The following is a 26092-nucleotide window of genomic DNA, read 5'->3' on the forward strand; positions in this document are numbered from 1 at the left end:
GTAAAGGAAAAAAGAAATCTGCACCAGCAGCATCAATGTCTGTATCATTCAGGTGCAGAATTCACCTCCAAAGAATCAAAACAGAGGCAGATTACAGCTGAATGCTATTACAGACATCATGACATAAATACTCACATGTTCTGTATTTTGTTTTACATAAATGGTTTGAAATAATTATTAAAGAAGCTCTAGCACAACCTCCCCCCTAAATAACTTCCCCTCTTAAATAAGGTGCACATATTTGTCCAGGCTGCATGTCTACAAAATGTTTGTTCAATATTAGGACTTGTCAGATTGTATTAATAACTAACCAAACCAATGCAGAATTATAAAGTATTTACAAAAGGGTCTTGCAACTGTACTTGCCGTACACAACAGAACAATTGGTCAACATTCTCTAGAAGTCAAACCTCAACCACAGAACAGTTAGACATGATGAAAGGATACCAAGTTATTAACCCAATTTCCTCTGAACATTTCACAAATGCTACAGAAGTGCCTTACACTCACATAGAGGACATCAGATGGCACTGCTTTAAAACCTTTGTCTCAGTCCTGTCACCTTGTCCCAGAGCATTAGCTTGTGTATCCTATTACACAATCCCATTTCTAGAAATGTTGGGACATTTTGTAAAATGCAATAAAAACAAGAATCTGTGATTTGTTAATTATTTCAAACCTTTATATAAACTGACTTAAGACTGACTTTATTGTGCTTTTTTGTGCAATTTTCCTCCCAATCTAGTTGTACCAATTACCCGAGTGCATTACCCTTCCTCTCTACTGCTGATCCCCACTTCTGATTGAGCAGTGCAGAGACTGACACATGCCCCCTCCATCACGTGTGCAGTACCCGACTGCATCTTTTCACCTGCACGAGGCGAGTTCATATGCGGATCAGATTTGTGTATGGAGAGCTACACCCTTTCCACATTATCCCTCGACTCTGTGCAGCTACCATCAATCAGCCAGCAGAGATGGTAATTGCATCAGTTATGAGGCCCCTGTCCGGCTTCCCGTCCTGTATGAACAACAGCTAATCGTTGTTCATGTAGCCGCCCGGCCTAGCCAGATGGCAGTGTTTGAAACCAGCGAGTTTGAACCGATGAGTTCAAAGTGCCAAAAAAGGGATGCCTGCAGAAGCCAAATAAAGTTGTAAAAGTGGCAAAATATTTTTAAAAAATAAGTTTATAGAATATTTAAGTTGGATTTGGGACAATTTTGAAACATTCCACAGTAGGCAGACAAATTGGTAACAGCCAATTACAAAGTGTAAAATGAGTCAAAAAGAATGTGTATGACTTTTGCTATCTACTGTACATAATACTGTAAAAAGATTCAGAAAATCTTCTGACAGAATGGCTTGAGAAACCTATGCAACTGTGATAAATATAGCCACATGTGCTCTGAAGTATTTCAAAAAACCATTGTCACTTAACACACAGTCTACCGCTGCATCAAGTAGTAAACCCTGAAACTTTATTATGCATTCATTCTACATAGAAGCGTTGCTGGATTCTCTGATGGACCAAAAGAGTGAAAATGCGTGCTGTGGTCATATGAGTCCATGTTTTCACTTGTTCTAGCTTAAGTTTTACATGCCAGAGCTAAAAAAATCCAGACTGTTATCAGCAAAAGTTTCAAAAGCCATTCAAATGTCAGATTGGGTGTGTGCATGTATGCGGCTCTACCCAGCCAGTCTACAGGTGGTGCAATTGGCAGAAGAATTGCAACAGGAAAAATGTTCCCAGATGATTAAAATCTAACAGAAAATGTGATGTTAAGATGATGCTAAACATGCCTCTGTCCCAACTTTTGGTTTTGTTTGTGTGTTGCAGGTATCTATTTAAAGTTTGTTTATATTTACAAAAAAACAACTAAGGTGATTATTTGACTGTACATTTTTTCATTGTATATAAACTGATAAATTGCTTATTAATTGAGAAATCACAGATTCTTGGTTTTATTGCAAGTTCTTCCAACTGTTCTGGAAATAAGACATATTTATAATTGAAATATACTTAAAATTAATGACTTCATTAATGATAAATGATGCTGTCCAGTTAGTTTTCATATTGTGCAAAATACTTTACAAAGACTGACATTATACAGACGTACATTATACGATGTGAATATGATATAAAACATTTATTTAAAGGATGAAATGACTAAATATACTGTTTAATCTGAAGTTGGATGGTTGCACATAACAGTGCAGTAGCTTAAAAACTTTTTCTCAGAACAGTCTCAGACATGCTGCTCTGTGACAACAGGCTCAATAGTTCCTTTGTACCATGTCGAATACATAAAATACATCTGTCACATATAACGTACCATACATATACTGTATGTGCAAAAACAATGCTTAGTTTAGAGTCATCCATCTACTCTAGCTATTGATCTGTTCTTTATTATATTCCCCTTCACATACACATTTAAAGACATACTGGATGCATTTAAAAATCTGAACATATATTAAAATGTTAAAAGTCTGAAGGCAGAAATGAATATATAGAATTTAAACTGCAGATAACACTTATTTTATCTCTGATGTTATTTTTAAGGCAGGATTTTTAATTTACACTTTACATTTCCTCCTTATGTCAATTCCAACAAGCAGTATTAATGTACAATATTGTACAATATATAATTAAAGACACGTTTAAATCAATGAATACTGGAGACCAAAAATATATATATTAATAATTTTGTTCCAAAATTGTCCATTTTATCAGCTCCACTTACCATATAGAAGCACTCTAAAGTTCTACAATTACTGACTGTAGTCCATCTGTTTCTCTACATGCTTTGTTAGCCCCCTTTCATGCTGTTCTTCAATGGTCAGGACTCCATCAGCATTGCTGTGTCTTATCCACTCCATACCAGCACAACACACACTAACACACCACCACCATGTCAGTGTCACTGCAGTGCTGAGAATGATCCACCACCTAAATAATACCTGCTCTGTGGTGGTACTGTGGGGGTCCTGACCATTGAAGAACAGGGTGAAAGCAGGCTAAAATGTATGTAGAGAAACAGATGGACTACAGTCAGTAATTGTAGAACTACAAAGTGCTTCTATATAGTAAGTGGAGCTGATAAAATGGACAGTGAGTGTAGAAACACTTTTACTTAAAAATAAGCTATAATATCCCAGCAAAACAAAATTAATCTTTAAGTTTTGAAAATAAAGTCTTCATATTAATATGACATTTTAAAAATTTTGTTTATGCATTTTCTCCCCTTTTTCTCCCGACTTTTTAGCGCGTCCAATTGTCCGATTGACCCCCGCTCTGATTTGAGGAGAACGAGGCTAACCCATGCCGCCTCCGACACGTGGGCAGCAGCCATATGCATTTTTTCACCCACACTAGGCGAGTTGTGTACGGAGAGACACACCCTGGTCTGCACTCTTTCCCTGCCTCGGTGCAGGCACCATCAATCAGCCAGCAGAGGTCGTAGTTGCATCAGTTACGAGGAGTCCCTATCTGGCTTAATATCCCACCCCTATATGAACAACAGGCCAATCGTTGTTCATGTGGCCGCTGCGCCACTTGAGCGGCCAATATGAAATTTTTTAAATAAACGTTAGGGCATTTTGTAAAATGCAAATAAAATAATATAAGCTTAAATCCCAGTACCTTTATGACATACAATTTTTGTGTAAAATAGGTGTGAACCACACACAGGTAATTTTTATAATCTGGATAGGTAGAAAAAAAAATACTTTTAGCACCTTTCAGTTGACTTTTCTAACAGCCTAAAATTCATGGACTAATAAATCAATGGATAAATTAAATGTTTATATACTATACATATATAGCTGAATTTGTTTTGAGTCTTTAAGAACATTTACAAGCAGCAATAAAGTTGAGAACATGAGTGAAGTGACCAGTGTTCAATTAAACCATAATAAAGTTACACAATACAAAAATACAAAACAATACAAAGCCTTACAGTAGTCTGTATAGCCTTGACATATAGACATTTTTGGAGGATTCTTAAGTTGACTGTGTTTAATAGAGTATATTTCGTACCAAATCCAATCCAGTTGAACCAAGTGAACATATTGGACTTTTAGTCCGAAAATGTAAGTGTAAATGTAGTCAAATAATAACATTTTAAAATCCAAATGTTCATGTGTTTAGTCCTGGGCAAATACTGTATACATAGTAAAAGTAAATCTATCAGATAATTTTATATAAGTTTCCTTCAGGTAAGATTTCTTTACAGTGTGGCTGCTATGGTATAAGAGATGTGGTAGATGTTGTACATATATGCATGTACACTTTTGATTAGCTGTTTGGAAATAAGTGGAAATAAGATAACAGAAGCAGACTTTTGCACATTAAAAATGTGACATGTGCAAAAGTTATGGCACATAAAATATATCTATTTTCCCCCAATATGTGGAATTGAAATCATATCAAAATATTAAATTTACATTTTCCCTAAACTATGAGTTATCTAATCAAACAAACATGGAATTTGAGTATGGATTTGGATATTTTGCATAAGTCTGTATAAAAGAACAAGTAATCTCTAAAAGGAGCAGCACATAGTAAAATTAAATGTATATTTTCAAAATCAAATTCTAAATAATTTTTTAGCATTTGGCACAAGTGGAAAAAATGAAAAGCAATAAAAAGGTGTATATAAAAATAAAAACTTCAAATAAATAACATAAATAATAATAATAAAAATGTCATAAGTGGCAACTTTGTGTGTGTTGACTGTTTTTCATGTTTACTGTCCAACAGTGTTGATTGCCTTGTTTTTTTGCATGATGTTAAGACATATACAAACACACAGATTAGCTACTATTTATAGCAGTTCATATTTTTCCGGCTACATATCTATTAACATCTATTAACACAAGTACATACCACAAGCATATGTGTATGTCAGATTCAGTCCAGGTTATCTCTTCCTCCTAGTACAGTATATCAAGTTTGGTACGTTTTGAGATGTGTATGAAAAAGAGTTAGAAATAAACCTGGTTTAGACTGCTACAAGACGGTGACAAAATGTTTTAGCCATTACTGACGTTTAATAGTGATTTCAATTCCTGCCAAGGTCCTGGTACCATGTGTTGTCACCTTTTTGCTCTCTCACTGTACCATACAGTATGTACTAAGCTCAATTCTCCATATCCTGTAAAAGTGATGCTACAAAATTGATGTATTATAGTGGTACCAAAGGTCTCAAGAGTGAAGGAGTGAAATCTCTCAGATGAAAAGTCAGGAAAAAGTATCTCCCAATCTCAGCAGTCAGTGACAGGCAGTATTTCCAATTCAGTATTACTGTATTACTGATAAATTACTGTTTTACAACTGATCTATGATCACTGCAAACAACTGTTTGTAAACTGTCAGTTGAACAGGAATTATTTCTATGTGTTCGGGTGAACTAATGTAACTGTATCATCTTTAGCCCTATTTATATATATATGTATATACAGTATATATATATATATACGTATATATCTATATATATATATTTTTTTAATGCATTTTCTCTCTTTTTTAGTGCGTCCAATTGCTCGATTGCGTCATGCTTCCTCTCCACTAATGCCGGCCCCGGCTCTGATTTGAGGAGAACGAAGCTAACCCACGCCCCCTCCGACACGTGGGCAGCAGCTGTATGCATCTTGTCACCTACACTAGACGAGATCAGCTGCAGATCAGCTCTGTGTATGGGGAGACACACCCTGATCCGCACTCTTTTCCCCGTCTTTGTGCAGGCACCATCAACCAGCCAGCAGAGGTTGTAACTGCATCAGTCATGAGAGAGTCCCTATCTAGCTTAATGCCCCGCCCCTATATGAACAACAGGCCAATCGTTGTTCATGTGGCCGCTCAGCCCAGCAGGCAGGCAGAGCTGAGACTCAATACGATGTATTCCAACCAGAGATCCCAGCTCTGGTGTGCCAGCGTGTGTTTTTACCGCTGCGCCACCTGAGCAGGCCTTTAGCCCTATTTTAATGAGATTAATTTCGCTGGATGTTTCGTTTCTTACTTTAAAGCATGTGATTCTTGTGTTTCAAGACTTAGTAATATTTATTTAAACATGGAGAACCATACAGAACCATAAACAGTTCAATTTGTTCATTTAACAGCATATAACTTTCACCTGCACTATCCTGATTCACTTCATTTTATTTTTAAAGCAACCCAAAAAGTAGCTGATTAGGTAACTTTTAGAGCATCTATCTTTTTGTTTTTTATATATGGATTGAAGCCAGCTGTTCAGGAACTGCTGTCAACACCCCCACGCATAAGAGGTGAGGTGATATTAGCCTGGAAATTCATGGAGAGAATTAGTTTGGGTGTAATGGGTGCAAGGCAGGAATACACACTAAACAGGGTGCTAATGCATCGCAGGGCGCAATTAGTAGTGTTAGGATTAATCCAGATCCCCATATAATGTGACCCTGTATGAATAGAATTAAGGCCAATTTCTGTACTTATACAATACATAAGTTCTTCAAAAAGTTTCTGCACTTTTTTAAACTCTATTTATAAAGAATTCCAAAAACAAATGACATCACTTTTCTACAGTCACCTTCCTTTGTGATGCTTTTTTCCCAGCGTCGTACCATTTTAATGCCATCAGCAAAAATGTTCTTGGTTGAGTGTGTAGCCACTGATGCACCGCTGCTTTCACATCATCACATCAAATTTTCTTCCCCTTAAAGTTTCTTTGAGCGGTTTAAAAAGGTGGAAATCAGATGGCGATAAATCCAGACCATAAGCTCTTTCAGTCTCTCATATAAGACCAATTACTACTACTCCCATCCTCAAGTGCGGAAACTTTTTGAAGATCCCTCGTACATTTATTTTATTTTGATATGTTTAGTTTCAGTTGTATGTAGTTAAACCTGATATGTTTATTTTGGGATATGGTATCATTTAATATGTGTGTATTTGGATTCCCATCCTTGATAGTGATAATGTGTTTCTGGATGTTTGTGATTGAGTATATGTGATACCACTGTGGGGCCCCTGAGCAAGGCCCTTAACCCTTAATTGCTGGAATTGCATTCAGTCATAATTGTAAGTCGCTTCAGATAAAAGCTTCTGCTAAATTCCATGAATTTAAATGTAACTCCATTTAAAACACCTCAATGTTGGTGTTAGTATTAGTTTTAAATAGAGTAGTGGATATCTGTAAGAATGTGTGGCCCATAGAGTAAAACAAGGTAGGAAAGTAGGAGGGAAGGAATTAGGACGAAACCGAGATAAACGGCCGAAATAACGACCCCTGTTTCAGCAGAAACAATTTGTCGTTACTTCTATTTACATGTAGTCTTTCTCCTGCGTTCACCTACTTGACTCTGTGATCAGGTGTGTGTACTCATCCCTTCTTCAGTACCGCCTATGTCCATGTGCAGTGTTTCTCATTTCCAAAATCTTCCACCTCCTCCATCTTTTCAGTGTCCCCTTACCTGGGCCCTCCATCTAAACCATGCCCTGGTAAAGCATTTCTCTCATCTCCATCGCTCTCTGTGCTGCCCTCGCTGTCCAGATTAGCCGAAGGATGGTGCGGAAACATCGCCGTGCCAGGCAGCGAGATCTGTAGCAGATCGTCGTCTGAACTCAGGTAGTCTCCCTCTGCTGAGGCTGGACTTGCCAGGCACAGGTCCGGATAGGCTCCGCTCTCAGGGTTTTGAAATTTGGTCGGCTGACCACGGAACTGTCTGATCTGTAACAAAAATGTAAAGCAAGAATAAAATGAATTGTATGAAAATGAGTATTACAGCACAATCTGCCCACAAATACACAGTTGCAGGGTTTTCTAAATATTAACACTGGATGGTCAAGTATGTAGAAAACTGACTATTTAGCTTTTTGAACATCCTATTTCAGGATCATGTGAAGGTTTATGGCTAACAGCTTTCACTCTTTTGGGAAGGCTTTTCCCAATATTCTTAAATGAGTCTTAGTCAAAAGAGCATTCGTGAGGTCACACAGTTATGTTGGACAAGAAGACCTGGCTCAAAGGAATTCAGTAGGGGGCTTTGTGCAAGTCACTGGGATTCCTTCACAGCACAGCACACAGTTGTGATTAAACCTTTCCCAAACTGCTGTAAAGCAAATCAAATCATTTCATTTATTTTCTTTCATATACCTAAAAAACAATGGTTGTGACTGTACCACCTATACCCAATATTTAGGAAAGTTGTCCACATGCTAATGGTATGTAATGGTTACGGTAACTCAAAAATCAATCATGCCATGTTTTGAAGACATGAAAAGACATCAGAACAAAGAACCAGCTGCCAAAATATTTAGAGAAGCAGTTCATTGCAAAGCTTGGTGACTGACTCTGCTAACTGATAATAACCAATAAAGCTGAGGCCTCATTGATCCCTAAACTAAAGTATTGACAGCTGCAATGCAGATCAGGACCTTACACACAACGCTACACAACACAGACTAGAGTAGTTCACCTTCCTTGGTGAGTTTAAAATAATATATATATTTTCTGATTATGTTTTAGACAAATGTGTCACAATTACTGAAACCCCTAAAATTCTTATGACAAAGTTATAACTGAAGTATGTCCATGTATGTACATATTCACCATTTATAAACTCTTAAACAGTAATGATTTCTTATGAGTGTAAAATGTGAGGTGAGTCAAAGCCAAAAATAAAAATAATAACACAAACACCTATATGGAACAGTTAGTGGCATTAAAAAACAGCTAAACATTGAATGATGCTGCCTGTATAAGGACATGTGTATTAGGAGGATGGTAGTGCACATACTGTTTGAAATTTTACTGTTGGAGATTCTCAAAAATTTGCATTTTGTGGTTTCCAAGTCTCTAAATCTAAATTTGCTACCACCTTCATGATTTAACAACTATTTGAAAACTGTGCAAAAAGAAAACTTGTCTTTTATCAAACCAGAAATGTTCAGTAATCGTCTGGGGTTCACTAGATGCTACTTGAAACATTGAACTGGAACCAAAAAATGGGGTCTTATGGATATAATATGAGTATAAAGTGGATTAATTATTTCTATGATTAATAAATTTACTACAAGATCTATAGTCAATAAATCATTAGGAGAACTTGGCTAGTTTATTTACCTTTATATATTTTTTTATCTTTATATCTTTGAAAATGTGCTACAAACAAAAGTATACAAATTAATTACAAATAATTGTATTCAAACTATTTTCTATTATTCTATTCTATTCTATTATTTCTATTGTTAGTATTGAACTATTATTTTCCTCTATAAAATTACCCAGCTTAATATCCGCATGGCTAAACTGTACATAGAACATAAAGTTCATGTTAGCGTGTTTAAATTTCCTTTTCTGTACTCGTGACATTCTGTAACCTTTTTCACTGGTACAGGTTTGGATAGCTAGCTAGAGACTAGTGGTTGGCTGTCATAGTAACGTGTTGTAACACTGCTTTGCTGCTAATACTGAGGTAAGGGCAACACACACACACACACACACACACTAATGACACATTTACACAGTGGTGAAGATAAAATAGGTTGATTTATTTCTGTGTAAATCAGTAGGAATGATGGTCTGTGGTTGTGATGTAGATTTGACATATTCCTGGCATGATGTGGTGTACAGTAACAAAGTAAACTTTGTAAAGATCATTTATTACTGTAATTAAGTGTTTTCACATTGTTCTTTACCTGGGTCAATTAAAAAAATCACAGATCAAAGATCTTACATATGATGCCATGTGGCACAACGGAAAGAACCTTTTAAGTTTGGTGTTTATCGTTTTATTCGCAAAACATACACACACACACACACACACCAACAAATGCTTGCATCAACTGTTCATTTATAGTTTATACAAGTATCTAAAACAAATGGTTACCCTAATTTGACACATTTTTAGATGGGCAGTGGTAGTAGCTCAGTGGTTAAGTTGCTGGACTAGTAATCAGAATGTTGCCGGTTCAAGCCCACCACTGCCAAGTTGCCACTGTTGGGCCCCTGAGCATGGCCCTTAACCCTCAATTGCTTGAATTGTATTCAGTCACAATCGTAAGTCGCTTTGTATAAAAGCATCTGCTTAATGCCGTAAATGATGAGATGTATTAGTAACTTACTGCTAAATTATTTTATATTGTTGGCAGATAATTGTTTACTATGTTATATGACTAAAAGTATGTGGACATCCATAATTATTAAGTTCAGGTGTTTCTGCCATGCCCGTTGCTCACAGGTGTGAAAAATAGGGTTCCTAAAGACATAGTTTGATAAATCTGGAGTGGTGAAACTAAAGTGGCCTGCACTGAGCCCTGACCTCTACTGCATTAAACATTAAACTGTAACACTGAAACCGAGTCAGGCCTTCTCGTTCAACATCAGGACCTGACCTCACAAATATGTTAACAACTAAATAGGCACAAATTCCCACATACCTGCTCTAAAATCTAGTGGAAGATTACACTATATAAGTGAAAGTTCTAGGTTAATCACCAGTGTTTTGGAATTAGATGACCAACAAGCTCATAGTGTAATAGGGCGACCTCACAACTAGAGGTCATTTAGAATAGCCAGGCTATATTTTTATGTTTTGAGAGGTGAGAGGAAACTCACACAGTCAAGGAAAGAACATTACATTCATAGTGCCTGGAGGAAAGAATTGATGTGTCGATGTGTAGCACACACATAGATGCTCTATTAAATAAATACCCAGAATTTCCCATAGACACACTCCAAAATCAGGTCAAAAGCCTTACTTAAATAACGAAGACTGTTAAGTCGAAAAGGGGTTAGGACTACCCAATATTTGTAGACAGGATTGTCCAGATAGTTTTGGCAATATAGTGTATGTCATACAGTATTATGTGATGTGTAATGTTGATGTGTGTGATGTAGTGTGTGAATGGCAGAGTCAGCGAGTATCCGTTGCGTGACTACAGTGGACCACAATTCTCTGTCTCATTTCTTGTCTCTTATTGTGACTCACTGAACTTTGCATGAGAAGTTGATACAGGTATGGAGCAAATCTCAGATCTGACATAATGGAATTCCCAAAGAGCGCTTAGACAATCTGTAAACGGGGGTGGGACGGTGGTTAACCAATGGAAAACCTTTTCAAAGATTGTAATCGGGGCAGACTCCGCCTCTCATTTCCTCTCTCTCAGCGTTTAGAGTAAACCACAATGCTAGAGTTAGTGTAACCCGCACGAAACAAGCCAGTACTGAGATTTACCTGCACTGCTCAACTGCACAATAAACACAAAGAAATAAGTATGTAAAAATAATGGTAATAACATCAAAGATGTGCTAGCCCTTAGACAGCTAAGAGCCGAGTTTGAATCTCAGCTGTGTTATCAATTGGCCAGACTCCTACACGGACATGACTAGCTGTGTCTGTAGTAGGGATGCACCGATCCGATATTAAGATCGGATATCGGTCCTGATATTACCAAAATGAGATAGATCGGGTATCGGATAATTAGGCCGATCCATGGGGCCGATACGCTGCCTCAGTAGAGAGGATTCTAATAAGTCAATATTATTCGAACGCGCTACTTAGACAGTGCTTCCATCGGGTTTCTGGTTTCGCGTTTAGCATCTTGCCATTAAAACCAATGAATTGAGTTAGCACAGCACGCTAACGTCAATATAACACCTCCCTTCATGTACCGATAACGGTTACATTTCCTGACAAGCTCGAACTTGCAAATAAAAACACTCGGTACAAGTTTATACAGGTTAAAAATCAGTAATATTTTATTTACGTTTGATAATAACTCGTTTCTCCGCCCCGTCAGCCATGTTTATTTTTCTGTGAGAGAAGAGCACCCGACCCGCAATGAATGCTGGGATTGCCTTGATCACCAAGGCAGCGTCGGACGCTCACTCGTTCTTGAGCCAAAATAACATTGAAATATTAAGATGCCTCAGAAGGGAGGAATTTAAGGCATCTAGGATTTCTAACAGTCTCCTTATCGGGAGCGCACAGGATGACGTAAAATGCATCTATGTAGAGAGATCGCTAGCTTCTCCAACACACCCTTTATGTTGAATTGCACTACGTAGATGTTTGCTTGTTTACGGTGTTTGATTACTGATTGTATTGTACCAAGGTATTCGTTTATTCTCAGGTTCTTCCGCTGCTAGATTTTATTTTGAATTACTGTTTACACTACATATTTAAAAAATAAGATTGATTACTGTTTGTGTAACTACTTCAGTTTCAGCTGATACATTTAATTTTTTTTTAAATGTTTTAAGAAGTTTCCCTTTTTTATTTTGAATCTGAATGCTGTGCCAAGGTCCTGCACAATTGTTTATTATTTTATTGACAAATAAATAGCAGTTCAGTACATTTATATCTGTGTTAATTATATTTAGTTTTGCAAACTTAGTAATGTTTAAGTCAATCCTGATGCCTTAAGTCTTTCCCACATGATAAAGTATACGGTTTATTAATTCAACAATGGTATCGGATCGGTATCGGGTATCGACCGATATGCAAAGTATATGTATCGGATCGGTATCAGAACTGAAAAAGTTGGATCGGTGCATCCCTAGTCTGTAGAGTACGGAAATGGTTGAATAGGACTTCCTCAGTGCTCCTCCAAATATGGGTGGGGGGTGTAGGGCTGCAGCAGCAGAAGAGAGGCCACAATTGTAAAAAAAAATTAACAAGTCTAAACAATGTAGTTTAATGACTCCAGTCAAGTAAGCAGGATAGTGGTAGCTCAGAGATTAAAGTACTTGACTAGTAATCAGTAGGTCCCTGGTTAAAGCTTTACTACCACCAGGTTGCCACTGTTGAGCAAGATCCCTAAACCTCATTTTTTTGGATTATACATGGTCACAATTGTAAGGTTGCTTTGAATAAAGTCTGCTAATGTCTGCTAAAGTCATATATGTAAACAGTGCAGAAAGCATAAACAGCTGATCTGATTGGTTGTAGAGTTTAAGTATAATGTATTGTTCTTTATGTCTGATTGCAGACTCTCAAACTCTTAAAAGCTGGCATTGAATTTATTTAATTTTGTCGTCATAGTGACACAGCAAGCTGTGTTGGTCCCACACAACACCAAAGTTCTAATGACCTGTATTTAATTTTTCTTCCAGTCGCTGTCTATGAGGACAGAGTTTTCTGTTTGTCCATGTGGGTTTTTTACTTCTTGGGTTTCTTCTTACCTTCTTAAACATGAATTTGAAATTAGCTGTTTAAATTGCTTTTAGGTGTAAGTGTATAGATTTCAAAGGATTTGCACTCTGTACAGGGTGTCTCTAAAAGCTATGACTAAGAATGAAGCAGTTTCTGAACACAATAAATGAATAAATTATGTCCATCCACATGTATATGCCTAAATACTAAAAAAGGTAATTTAACAACACTCTTTTGGGAATTACATACTGCATGCACTTTAGTTCTTGGGTTCGTAAAACAGCAAGTCTTACAACCGCAAATCAGAAAAAGTTGGGAAAGTATGGAAAATGATTATTTGATTGCAGACAGAGATATTTAATGTTTTGTCTGCTTAACTTCATTTCATTTATTGATAAACATCCATTCCTGCATTTCAGGCTTGCAACACATTCCAAAAAAAGTTGGGATGGGGGCAGTTTAGGGCTAGTAATGAGGTGGAAAAACGAAATAATGATGTAATTCCAAAAGGTGATTGTAATCATGGTTTGATACAAAAGCAGCATCCAGGAAAGGCCGAGTCTTTGATGAGCAAAGATGATCAGAGGATCTCCAGTTTGTCAACAAATGTGCGAGAAAATGTTTGAAATGTTTAAAAATAATGTACCTTAAAGAAAGATTGGAAGGGATTTGCACATTTCTCCCTCTACAGTACATAGTATCATTAAACGATTCAAGGAATCTGGAAGAATGTCAGTGCGTAAAGGTCAAGGGCAAGTTTAAGCTGAACGCCCGTGATCTTCAATCCCTCAGACGGCACTGCATCAAGAACCGCCACTCAGAAATACATGGGCAAGGGATTACTTTGGCAAACCTTTGTCACGCACTACAATACAGAGTTACATGCACAAATGCCATTTAAAACTTTACTGTGCATGCCGTCAACATCTCTGGGCTCGGAGGCATCTAAGATGGACCATCACACAGTGGAAACGTGTATTGTGAAGAAACTCTGTGTTTTGTATTATCTGCATTTTCCATGCTGTCCCAACTTTTTCTGATTTGGGGTTCTACTTTTAATAAGATTTCCACAGTTGCTTTCTAAATATTTTTATTTTTAATCAGTCAAAAAGACACAATGCACAAGTAAAAGTAAGCACAATGCTTATTTACCTATTTTTATTTTATTTAATATACAGTATGTTTGTTTATACTTTTGCAGTCTTGGGCAAAGGTTAGGACACCCCTGGTTAAATTAAATTTTTTGTTGATTTGCTAAGTGAATTTTCTATCACATTTTCTGCTGATCTTAGGGCACAGTGTTATTATTGGTGAACCTTTGCGCTTGCCACATTTTAATGTTATCGTTCCCAATATGTTAGTCAGCATAAAACAAATTGTGTATTAAAATGTAATTTTTTTTCTGTAAAACATTTATTTTATATTTGTAAGTACAAAGTTAAAATACATTTTTTGTTCATTCATAGTGGATTTCCTTTGTAGCTTTGTATGTAAACACTGGATGAAAAGCTTGAACACACTGATTGAAAGACAAAAAAAAGAGTGTGTGGTGAAAGCGTGGTGAGGGGTGAGAGGTAAAATCAAAAAAGGAAGATGACGAGGACCAAGAGTGAGAGCAGTGCAGAGAATGGTGAATGTCAAAATACTCTCACACCCTCAGTCACGAAATGCTTGTCTCTGGATGAGCAAGCACCACTCACTTAGACATGATTAGTATGTGTGCATGTGTGTTTATGCATGTGCGGGAGTGTTCGTGTGTGTTTCTGTTCGTGTGGGTACGAAAGCTCGTCAGGATTTTACACACACACACATCAAAGCCCTCCTGCGTGCCTCTGTGTGTTTGGGTTGTTTGGTAAAAGTGAGGAATATTTTGTGTGGTCTTTATAGTGGTTTTTCATGCCATTCTGTTACTAAGATGCAGAGAAACACGTCATGTTGGTAAACCCTTTGCACTTGCTGAATTTAAAATAGCTTAAAAAAATTACCACAGTATGTTGTGGAAATCTGAATTTATTAATCTGTTCATTTATTAGGATTTCAGCATCATGTTTTACACTTTGGTTACATTCATGAAAGGACAGGTAGTTACAGGTCACATGAGTTCAAGTTCAACAACAAACATCGTCACAAACAATTTTGTATCTCCATTTCACCTCACTTACACGTCTTTGAACTGTGGAGGTAACCGGAACTCCCAAAGGAAACCCATGCAGACACGCGGAGAACATGCAAACTCCACACAGAAAAGACTCAATTTACTCCACCTGGGATCTGAACCCAGGACTTTCTTGCTGTAAGGCAGCAGTGCCACCAACTTAAAAAATATACTAAATGTCTTTTCCCGCACTTGATCTAATAAACTAAATTAATAAGAAATTAAGTAATAGGTGTTTGTGCAGTCTAATGCACTAGCTCAACACAGTGAAGACCCAAGTTTGAATCTCAGCTTGGCTAGCAAACCAGCAGACACTATTGACCTGTATCTCTGGAAGGGAAGGTCAGATGGTAAATCCTCTCCTTACTATCTGGTGGATGTGAATTGGAGATGCAAAATTGCCTGTGATGGTGTTTGATGTTGAACTTGGACAGATGGACGGAACTTGAAAGGGACAGTGGTAGCCTAGTGGGTAGATCTCTGGGCTATCAATTAAAAGGTTGAGAGCTTGAATCCCAGCTCTGCCATGCAGCCACTGTTGGGCCCTTGAGCAAGGCCTGTAACCCTCTCAGCTCCAGGGGTGCTGTGCAACGGCTGACCCTGCGCTCTGACCCGAGCTGACCCGATATGCAGAAAAATAATTTCCTTGTACTGTACAAGTCTGTACAAATCCCTGTACAAGGGATACTATTCTATTCTATGAATCTTGTGTAAAGTGTAACACATAGCATTAAAATTCCAAAATATAAAATAAAAATAAATATAAATAAAGTGAGAAAGCAGTTTTCGTGCATTTGGTGTTTATGGTGGTAAAGTGATCCGCTCCTGTGTTTAGAAATTGTGTTTGGTCAAAAGGACTTTCTGTTTAGTTTAACAAAGAAAGGAAATCATTAAACACAAGTAACTACAACTAACAGTAAGCAAAGCTCATAAACAGCTAAAAAGAGTTGCTAAAGTTAGAATATGCCAGGGTTAGGATAAACTGTTTTTGTGAGAACACAGCTCAGCAATCATGTCCTGCCTCAAAAGAACCCAACATTAATCTAGTCTACAGATCTGAGTATGTAGACTAAGTGTGAGAATGACCTTAGTCTTACCTCGTTCTTGAGCTCAGTGATCTGATCTCTCAGTTGATTAATGTACTGCTTGGAATCAGAGTGATTCAGCTGACCCTGTATTAGTCCTTCCTCTTTCTGTAAACAACACACATACATACAGGTATTTGTTCACAAAAACATTGTGCATCAGATAATCTAATACACTTGAAAAAATATGTATACATTCATGTTAATGCACATACTTGTAATTCTAGCTCTGCTATTTTTTGTCGGAGTTCTGCCATTGCGGCCATGCTGTCTGCCTCCCTCAGTCGCACCGCCATCACCTCCTCTTTACTCTGAAAGTGAGATTATAATAGATGTTATATGGGCATTCATTCATTTTATGAATTCATTTTATTTACATAATAAATGTCACCTGGATTTTTTTTTTTCATGTACAGTGAGGGTAAACTTGTATTTCTCCACTTTTATTCTTATTTAGTATACATCCAGGGCCTATATTTACTTCATATATTTCACTTTCTATGTCACCTTGATGAAAGGATGTGTCTCTCTAAAATTCCCAATATACACCTGGTATCCAATTACCCAATTGCATTATGTTTTCTCTCTACTTATGCTGATCCCCTCCCTGATTGAGAGCGGGACTGACACACACCCTATCCGACACGTGTGCAGTAGCCGACTGCATCTTTTCACCTGCGTGAGGTGAGTTCATATGCGGATCAGCTTTGTGTAAGGAGAGCCACACCCTGATCAATGCATTATTCCTTCAATCAGCCATAAGTTTGTAATTGCATCATTTATGAGGTCCCTATCCGGCTCCTACTCTGTATGAACAACAGCCAATCGTTGTTCATGTAAGCGCTCAGCCCAGCTGAATGGCAGAGTTCCGTCGAGTTCAAAACTCAGCTCTGATGTGCTGGTGTGTTTTACCGCTGCACCAAGTGAGTGCCCAGTCTTCCAGTCTTGCTAAGGAAATGTTTTTTGACTTGATTGCAAAAACTGAGCTTTTGGTGGATTCTAATTTGATGCCAAATCATGATACTTATCTACTACCAATTAACCTGCTTGTGGAATGTTTCAAAATGGTATATCTCAAATATTTCATAAACTTTTTACTCCTACTTTGCCCTGTCTTAACTTTTTTAAGGATGTTGAAGACATCAAATACAAAACTTGTGTATACAGTATATTAACAAAATGTATTTAAGTTGGTCAGCCCTCATTCTTTGTTCTCTTCATTTCAATAAAGATTTATGAGAATTAAAAAAAATCACAAATTTTAGTTTTCATTGCATTTTACAAAATGTCCCCAACTTTTCTGGAAATGGGTTTTATAAGCATCACTTTTATATACTCATATACTCATGTATATAATTTATTTCCTAATTAATATTTTATTAATATTTTTATAGAATACTGTACTTAAATATTTGTTTCTTCTTCACTGTGTTTTTTATGACAGACCTTCAACTATAAAAATAGAAAAACACAAAAACAGGCACAGGGTTTGTATGTAGGCTAGGGGTTACACCTGAGCACGCATTACCTTGCAGTCAGACTCAGTCTGTTTTCTTTTCATCTCGTTCAGCTGGCTCTGCAGAGTTTTATTGTGAGATAAAGCATTCTGCAGTCTCTCCTGCTGGGTGGCGGACTCCTGCTCATGCCGGCTCATCGCCTTCGTGTAGATCTGATTCTATACCAAAGAGATTTGTGTGCAAAAGTTCAGTCATGTTTGACTAGGTTAACCATTTCAGACCCAGATTCTGTTCCAGTGATGGAAAAAATAACCAGGAGTCAGTACCAATAAGGATGTTCAATTTCCTATTACTAAAGTGTACTGATTCCAGTGTTCCGTTGACAATGTGCTTTTAGTCAGTGGGCTCAAATCTCCTTTACAGATTAAGCTGTCTGGCAGTAGGGAACAGTTTTGTTCATTCAAGATCTCTCAACTGTTCACCAATCATTTTTTTTTTCAGACCCTGAATGGTTGCCAATCCTTGTTTGATGCTCCCACCACCTAATTCACCTTGTTTGATTTATGCCATACATATAGCTTGAAATTTATACCCAAATGTTCTACTTTATTGTGATCAGACTACAAACCCTACCATCCCTCTACGCAACTCTTTCAAATTATGTTTCTTTTTTTTTAGGATGGGCTTCTTCCTTGCAAATCTACCAAAAAGGTCATTTAACCCCTTGGATAAGGCTGATTCATGAACATTGTCTTTAGCCACAGTCACTGACTTTTGCAACTCGGTGAGAGTGTCAGTTAGTGTCACAGGAACCATTCTTACCAGTTCCCTTTTAGGTTTGTTGACTAGGTTTAAAATGGGGCCGTCTGACATGCAGTTTTATATTTTCTCTACTTCCTTACGATTGAACCAACTGAGCTCTGACATGTTTTAGTGCATTTAAGACGTTATTGTATCATTTCTTCAGATCTGTGTTTCCCTGTTATTTGATTCATGACTTCTGAATGTAGACCCAAAGTTTGCTTTTACTACAACAATCAGTCTGTTTGTATGTGTTCCTACCAGTTGTGCACACCTAAATTAAAGAATATTTGCCCAAATGGTCATCCAGTTTGAAGGGACACCCTGATTTTGGTGGTGCCATACACTTTCCAATTCTTAATAATGCTCTGAACACTACGTAAAAAGTAATTAAGTAACTTATTTTTGCTCTACTAAGCACATTATTGAGTTTATTTATTTACAATAAATCCCAGGGGCTGTCAAGTTTACTTTTATTCACTCTTTTCTAACAATATCAGAATGGGTTTACTGTGGGTGTGTGTGTGTATGGGCATGTGTGTGTAAGTGATTCAGACCTGGCTATCCAGCTGCAGGTTTTTGAGTTTGACCTCTTTGAGCTCGGCCTGGCTGTTAGCCTCTCTCAGTCTCATACCCATCAGTTTATCCTGCAGCTCATTCAGAGCGTTCTTCTTAGGAGATTCCTTCCAGTGTCCACCTCCACGAGACATGTATTGCTGAGAATAACAAAAAACAAGTCAAAAAGTGAGTTAAGACCTCTTATAAAATATATTTTTAGTTGTTTTCAGCATTTTAGAATCTGCAGAATTACAGTATGTATGTAGAACTGCATGAATTGCAGATTTATAATGCAAGTGGACTATAATGAAATAGTGTAGTGGTATAATAATAAATAGATTTACTCCGACCTTAATCCGTTTTTCTCCTTTGTCTTTGTTACCTAACCTTTTTCATACTTTTATCTTCTGTAGTTTTAATTATGTTTTATTATTCTATTCCATTTTCCTTCTTTACTGTAATCTTAGTGTTTATTTTGGATTGTAGGGTATACATAAATGTATCTTTCTTATCTTTTCATTTGTAACTAATGTTCATAACACCTAAAAACAGCATTTGTATGCAAGTAAGCTTAGTTAACAGCTCTGAACTTACACTGATAGAATATTAGTGAAATATTTAATTAGTTCAGTCTCAGATCAAGTGTGTGTGTGTGTGTGTGTGTTGTTACCTGCCAGCGCTGGTTTAGTTCAGTGACTGTATCCTGAAGTTCTCTGAAGGATTTCAGTGTCTCCAACTCTCTCAACTTCACCTGCTTCAGTTCATCCTGCAGCTGAGCTACGTTCATCTCATCAGGTAATGAACTGTTTCTCTGCACACACACACACACACACACACACACACACACACACTACACATTAGTATGCTGTGGAACAACACAGATACAGTATGAGTTAACATAACACACACACACACACACTACACATCAGTGAATTGTGGACAAACACAGTTACAGAATGAGTTATAATCACACACACTACACTTCAGTACGTTGTGGACTAACACAGATACAGTATAAGTTAAAATACACACATACACACACACACGACAGATCAGTATGTTGTGGACTACCACAGATACATTATAAGTTAAAATACAGTACATTCAGTACATTGGAGACTAACACAGTATTAGCTATAATAACACACACACACTACACTTCAGTACATTGGGGACTAACACATACTTACACACATTACACATTAGTACATAGTAGACTAACACACACATACAGTATGAGTTATAATAACACACACACACAGACACATTCACACACACCATATCGGTACACTGTGATCTAACACATATGATTTCTAACAACAAACGTCTACACTCATATACAATGACAGAGGATAAGTTCTATGCACAAGCTCACAGATATAAAATGACTGACCTTCTCCAGGTCCAGCACCTTATCCTGCATCTCCTTCAGAGCACCGAGTAGCTCAGTCTCCTGCAACCGAGACTGTTCCAACTGAGTCTGTAGCCTGGTCACAAATTGCTGCGTGTACTAGACATACACAAAGACAAGTAAGAAAGAAATTTAATTAAATGTAATAATAAAGAGAATTAATAAAAATAACCCGACCATATAAGAGACAAATGGAGGCAGAACGGCAAAAATCACATTTACATTTTTGGCATTTAGCAGACGCCTTTATCCAAAGCGACTTGTACTATGACAGTATACAAGTATATTTGGGCAATTGAGAGTTAAGGGCCTTGCTCAAGGGACCAAGAGCAGTAACCTGGCAATGGTGCGGCTTAAACCAGCAACCTTCTGTTTTTATATTAAAAAAAGCTTTTTACAGAAGTATGCATGATAATGAGGTGATTATCATTTGAAATAATGTCACTGACAGTTTGGATTAGCATAAAACTTTGTGTTTTTGGGAAATCTGACACTAATCAGAGTACAGAAAGTTACGAGCCTGAATTTGCCTAAACCTCATTTCCCAAAACTGACGATCATCACACCTATTAATGAAAGTGTTCAAAGTGATACTTTCTCAGCTGCCTCACCGTGATCTTTGTTTTTACCACTTTTGTTACTAGCTTATACATACGCTCATGTTACCCTCCCATCAGCACTAGCATGGTCAGCAGTGTTTTCTTCATGTTTGAATGTAACACCGTGCATGTCGTAAGAACGCGGCCTTTAGCAGAAAAGCTGCGGCCAAGCGTTCTCACAGACCTCGACTTCTCATTCTTAAACTCCCTCCATCTTTTCCGCTCAGCTCGCTTCACTTACGTTACTTTCAGTCATCTTTGTGTTTCTCATGCACGCACACCGTGTTTCTGTCAATACGGTGTCAAAAGGTTAGTGTTACCACAGTGTACCCAGAATGAACACATCAGTTTAAAAGAGAATACTAGTCAAACCCCCGCCTCCAGCATGAGACTTCAATGGAAGTCCATATTCAGTGTGACGAGATCTTGAACAAGCCTGAGTCAGTAGCTAAGAGGGGCCTGAACTGCTGTTCACACTGTAGAAATGTCATTTCATCCTAACCACTGCAACCCCCTTGCTCGGAGTGAAAACCCACAATCAACTAATTTGGATCAAATACATGCAAAGAAAAACCTAATTACTAAAAAAAAAACATGAATAAGATGCACTCCCATACAGTGAAAGTCATATTTGTTGTTATTTAAATTTATTTTCATTGCATATATTCATTTCTGACTACATTGTATTTATGAGTAAAAATGAACAAAAGCACGAAAAAATTCAATATTAGCACCTCCGTGGTTCAGTTTTGGCCCATTTTGGCAAACAGTTTGGGACCCAGTAACTACCCATCACAATTTGTACATTTGTTAATGCTGTTAATGCTCACACACCATACTGACAATGCATTTCATTCAATGACAAATAACAAGGTGTTGGAATGAGGTAACATCATTATTAATGGACATATAATTTACAAATGACCTGTCACATCGTTTTATGTGAATACATATTATTATTTCCTTCAGATAATTGGTTACAGATTTGTCTGGATGTCGCTGTATCCATGTTTCCTTCGCTAAAGTGTAATATCCCAGTGCCATTTTAAAGAAGCAGCACCATATCATGATGCTTCCACTTTCATACTTCATACCTACACAGCCGATAAAGTGTTTTTGAGATCATATGTAACCCTACTTTATCCAAACATGATGAGCTTAGAATTGTTCTGCCCAAACAAAATACATTGTTTCAGTTATTAGTTTGTAAGTTAAATGCATTAGCAAATTTTAGACTTAAACATAATGTCACTGTAAAACAACCTTTGCCAAAAAAAGTATTAAGGTTTCACAGTTTTACAATATTAACCACTAATAAAAAAGCCAGCAAGCAAAAAATGATGGTTAGCAATGCAGTACATTTATTTTTATTACATTTACATTAGTGTTTTATTATTTGTATGACCTGTGGGAAATTTTAATTTCTACTCCTATCCATGGAGCCCCACTAATGACATATAAATAAAAATAATATATGGCCAAAAATAGCTTAATAAGGCATGATCATCTGTTATGCTCATAAGGGAGAAAATATGCTTTTGTCTGAATGAAGAGTGAATGAGTTTTTTTTTTATTTTGGAGTCACTTGCAGTTACGTTCACAACTAAATGATCTAGTGGCCATGACTTAACTGTAGTGTTCCCACACATTAATAAGTAATGGTCAGGCAATACAATCTCATTCCACAGATAATGTTTATGTGAGGGATGTCACCAGCCGGGCAGCTCATACTTTCCTAAGTTAATTTGTAAAGAATTGGGTTTTTTTTTCTGTTCTGTTAATGCTTACACACCATACTGACAATGCATTTCATTCACTGGAAAATAAAAAGGTGTTGGAATGAGACAACATTATCTTTTGATGTGATTACATCTTACTGTCATTTTGTTGAGAGCTGTACTGTGTAAGGACTAAATTACATTCTAAATCCCATGTAAAGTGTGTGGATGTGTGGATAATTATAAATAATGTAGATTCATGTGATCACTTCATGTAATTTTTTTTATTAGATTTCACATCTCCATATTTAAGGTGATGCTCATATACGCTCTATATATGCCAGTCCTACATTATAGGCTTTTTATTCAAAATTAAATTACAATACAATGCTAAAACTAAAATGATTTTTTGGTTAGTAGTGTTTATTAAAATAGTTTAATATTGTGTTCACTAAATACAGTATGTAAAGTTACTACAATATTGTAGTGTTTACTAGAACATAACTTACATGGTCTCCTATTTAAGTAGAATTTGTCTATATCAGTTCTATTCTAGTATTAAGTCAAACTGTAAAAAAAAATGAACAGATATTTTTATTTGATTCATCTGACAGCCTGTGTGACAGTAACAAAGCTAAAACCAAAGCACAAAAGCTGCAACCTCGCCACTACACTCTTATCACTGAAATCTAAATGAGTTTTAATTAACAAAATTTAATTTTAGTAATCAGACTTTTTGAGATTTGTTTATCTACTTTTTAGTGATGACGACCAGTAAACACATGTTAATATAACACATATACAAAACACACACCCAAATACTAAGAATGTGACTAGTGTGAAGAATCTCACTCACACCATTTCTTCTTGAATACACCCTGTCACACTTTGTTCTCACTCATGTACTTCAGTGCTATATCACAATCTAACTGACAAATAACGACTGAACAGATCTGAAGACCAGCTTTAAACATACACTGTTTAGGTCAGGTTACCCCTATTAACTCTAAAGAACTACAAGCACACTTGGCTGTGTGACAGTGTCAGAATTGCACAAAAGTCTGTGGCTGTAATTTGCAAAACGGTTTAGGTTCCCCAACATTGTGGTCTTGGGGTTTTGATGAGAAAAGTGAAATGTTTGTGTCTTAATCATAAGCAGGACGTAGTGTAAATCCAACATGGCAATCCTATAAAGTGGAATTGTGTTATGTAAATATGTTTTAGCAGCAAGGCCTGGCAGTCTTACCAGAACTGACTGGATAATTAAGTTAATTAGATATATAACCAGCTGACAAGCTAATGTCTATTGTCATTTATCCTGGGTACAAGGATTAAAATTTTTTTTATTTAAAATAATAATAAATAATAAAAAACTACACTTTAATAGAAGTACAATGATTAAAAGAAAACACCTAATTTTTTTCTTGGTTAATTTATGTAGGTTTTAGTAAGGTGCCAATAATTAAAAGTCCAGGGGTGCCAGTAATTGTGGACTGTTTAAAGTGATGTTAACTACTTAACAAAACCCAGCATTTTCTCCTCAGTTTTCCTCCCAATTTAGTCATATCTAATGATCCTGACTGCTGAGAGCCGTAACTAACATGCCCCCATCCTAAACATATGCAGTAGCCAACCTCTTTTTTCACATGCACGAGACGAGTTAATATAGCTTTTAGTACCACATACAAAGGGTCACAAACTGATCCCCATTATTCCTCGTTTTCTGTGCATGCACCATCAATCAGCCAGCAGAGGTCATATTTGCATCAGTTATGAGGAATCTCATCTGGCAATCCACCTGAGTGCCCAACATTACACATTTTTAGATAATTAAACTTGAAGTTGATATGGCACTATGTGATCAATGTACCGAAAGCTTTATCTGCAAACTAACCTATAGAGCTTTTACATCATTGTTTCTATTGTAAATAAAGTCATACAGCTAGTAGATCAGTCTTACCGTGTGTTGCTGTAGTTCTCTTATGGTGTCCTGTGCTTTCTCCAAACTCTCGCTGGCTGTTGTGCACTGCTGCCGTACAACTGCTAATTCCCGTTTGATCACGTAGTTCTCCTCGGCTTCCTGTGCCCTTGTTACCTGTCCCTAAAATTTAAGACAGAGTTTATTATTATTAAGTATGTGGTTTTGGACATTTCAAGGAACGATGAACTGAAAGGGACTGAATGGTAATAACCATAGAGATTAAATATTTGTTAAGGTTTTGTTAAGTGTTAAGGTCTTTAAAAAGCAACACTTGTGAGATTTTATTTGATGCGTTTGTTTTTTTCATTTACGTGCCAACACATTTGGCTTAGTAGATTTGTTAGTTTCATTTCAGGAAACCATAAACCGATTGGCAATGTTTGAAGTGGCCAACAGGTGACACTGTTTTGCTATTAGTATAAAATGCAGTGTCTCGGGCAAAAACAGAAAAGAGATGCATGAGTGACATTACATCAGTTAAATCAATGCTGTGAATTTGGTTTTGGCATTAGCAAGAGTTAACTGTATACACCATTTTATTTAAATTGTAAATAGACACTGCAGTGAGCTAAATCATCAGAGACAGGAATAGATTTAACATACTAATGGATGTTAACTCATGAATCCGGGCCTTTTTGATTTGGGCCAATATGACAGAAGTGGCCAGAGAAGCAGGGCTGCATCACATATTGATGCCACAACAAGGAGGTCAGAATTTCTTCTTGAGGTCTTCAGCCACATGCATAATGTTTATCAGTGTAAAATACTAATACTATTAATTTAAATTAATCTTACCAAACAGGATTTTCTTTAAATTTTCTTTAACATTATAAAACCTTAATAATAAAACTGTGAATGCAATTTTATTAACCTGTTATTAGACTGACCTAAGTAATAACCCTAGTTGTTCTTGCTAATTCATGAAATGATCTAAGCTTTAATAAATGCAGTGTCATTACCTATCAATTCAGATTTCATAAAGCACACCTGAAAACATCACTGGACCCATGAGTAACATTTGATGCACTTCCACAGTATGCATGCAGGTTTGTGTAAATTGTTAATGCCTAATTTTAACATAATATTCAAAATATCATTCCAGTCATGTATAGTGCATGCTCTTATGTGCATAAACATTACCACAACATATCAGTCAACCAAAAACATTCTGTCATGCAACGGGCCCACTCTG

At 36.8% G+C, this 26092-nt stretch overlaps 1 protein-coding gene across 2 annotated transcripts in view; it reads right to left on the minus strand.

Moving 5' to 3' along the window:
• Positions 1-26092, minus strand: part of evi5l (ecotropic viral integration site 5 like) — a 72014-nt gene that overhangs the window by 13091 nt on the left and 32831 nt on the right. For both annotated transcript variants that reach the window (XM_063009406.1, XM_063009405.1), the window contains 8 exons: positions 24880-25020; positions 20585-20701; positions 19862-20002; positions 19191-19349; positions 17904-18050; positions 16591-16686; positions 16388-16483; positions 7451-7707 (listed from right to left, as the gene is read on the minus strand). In XM_063009406.1, the coding sequence (XP_062865476.1) occupies positions 7451-7707; positions 16388-16483; positions 16591-16686; positions 17904-18050; positions 19191-19349; positions 19862-20002; positions 20585-20701; positions 24880-25020 (1154 nt within the window). The remainder of the gene's footprint in view (positions 1-7450; positions 7708-16387; positions 16484-16590; positions 16687-17903; positions 18051-19190; positions 19350-19861; positions 20003-20584; positions 20702-24879; positions 25021-26092) is intronic.

Source organism: Trichomycterus rosablanca, chromosome 15 (genome assembly GCF_030014385.1).
Source record: "Trichomycterus rosablanca isolate fTriRos1 chromosome 15, fTriRos1.hap1, whole genome shotgun sequence".
NCBI classification, from domain to species: domain Eukaryota; kingdom Metazoa; phylum Chordata; class Actinopteri; order Siluriformes; family Trichomycteridae; genus Trichomycterus; species Trichomycterus rosablanca.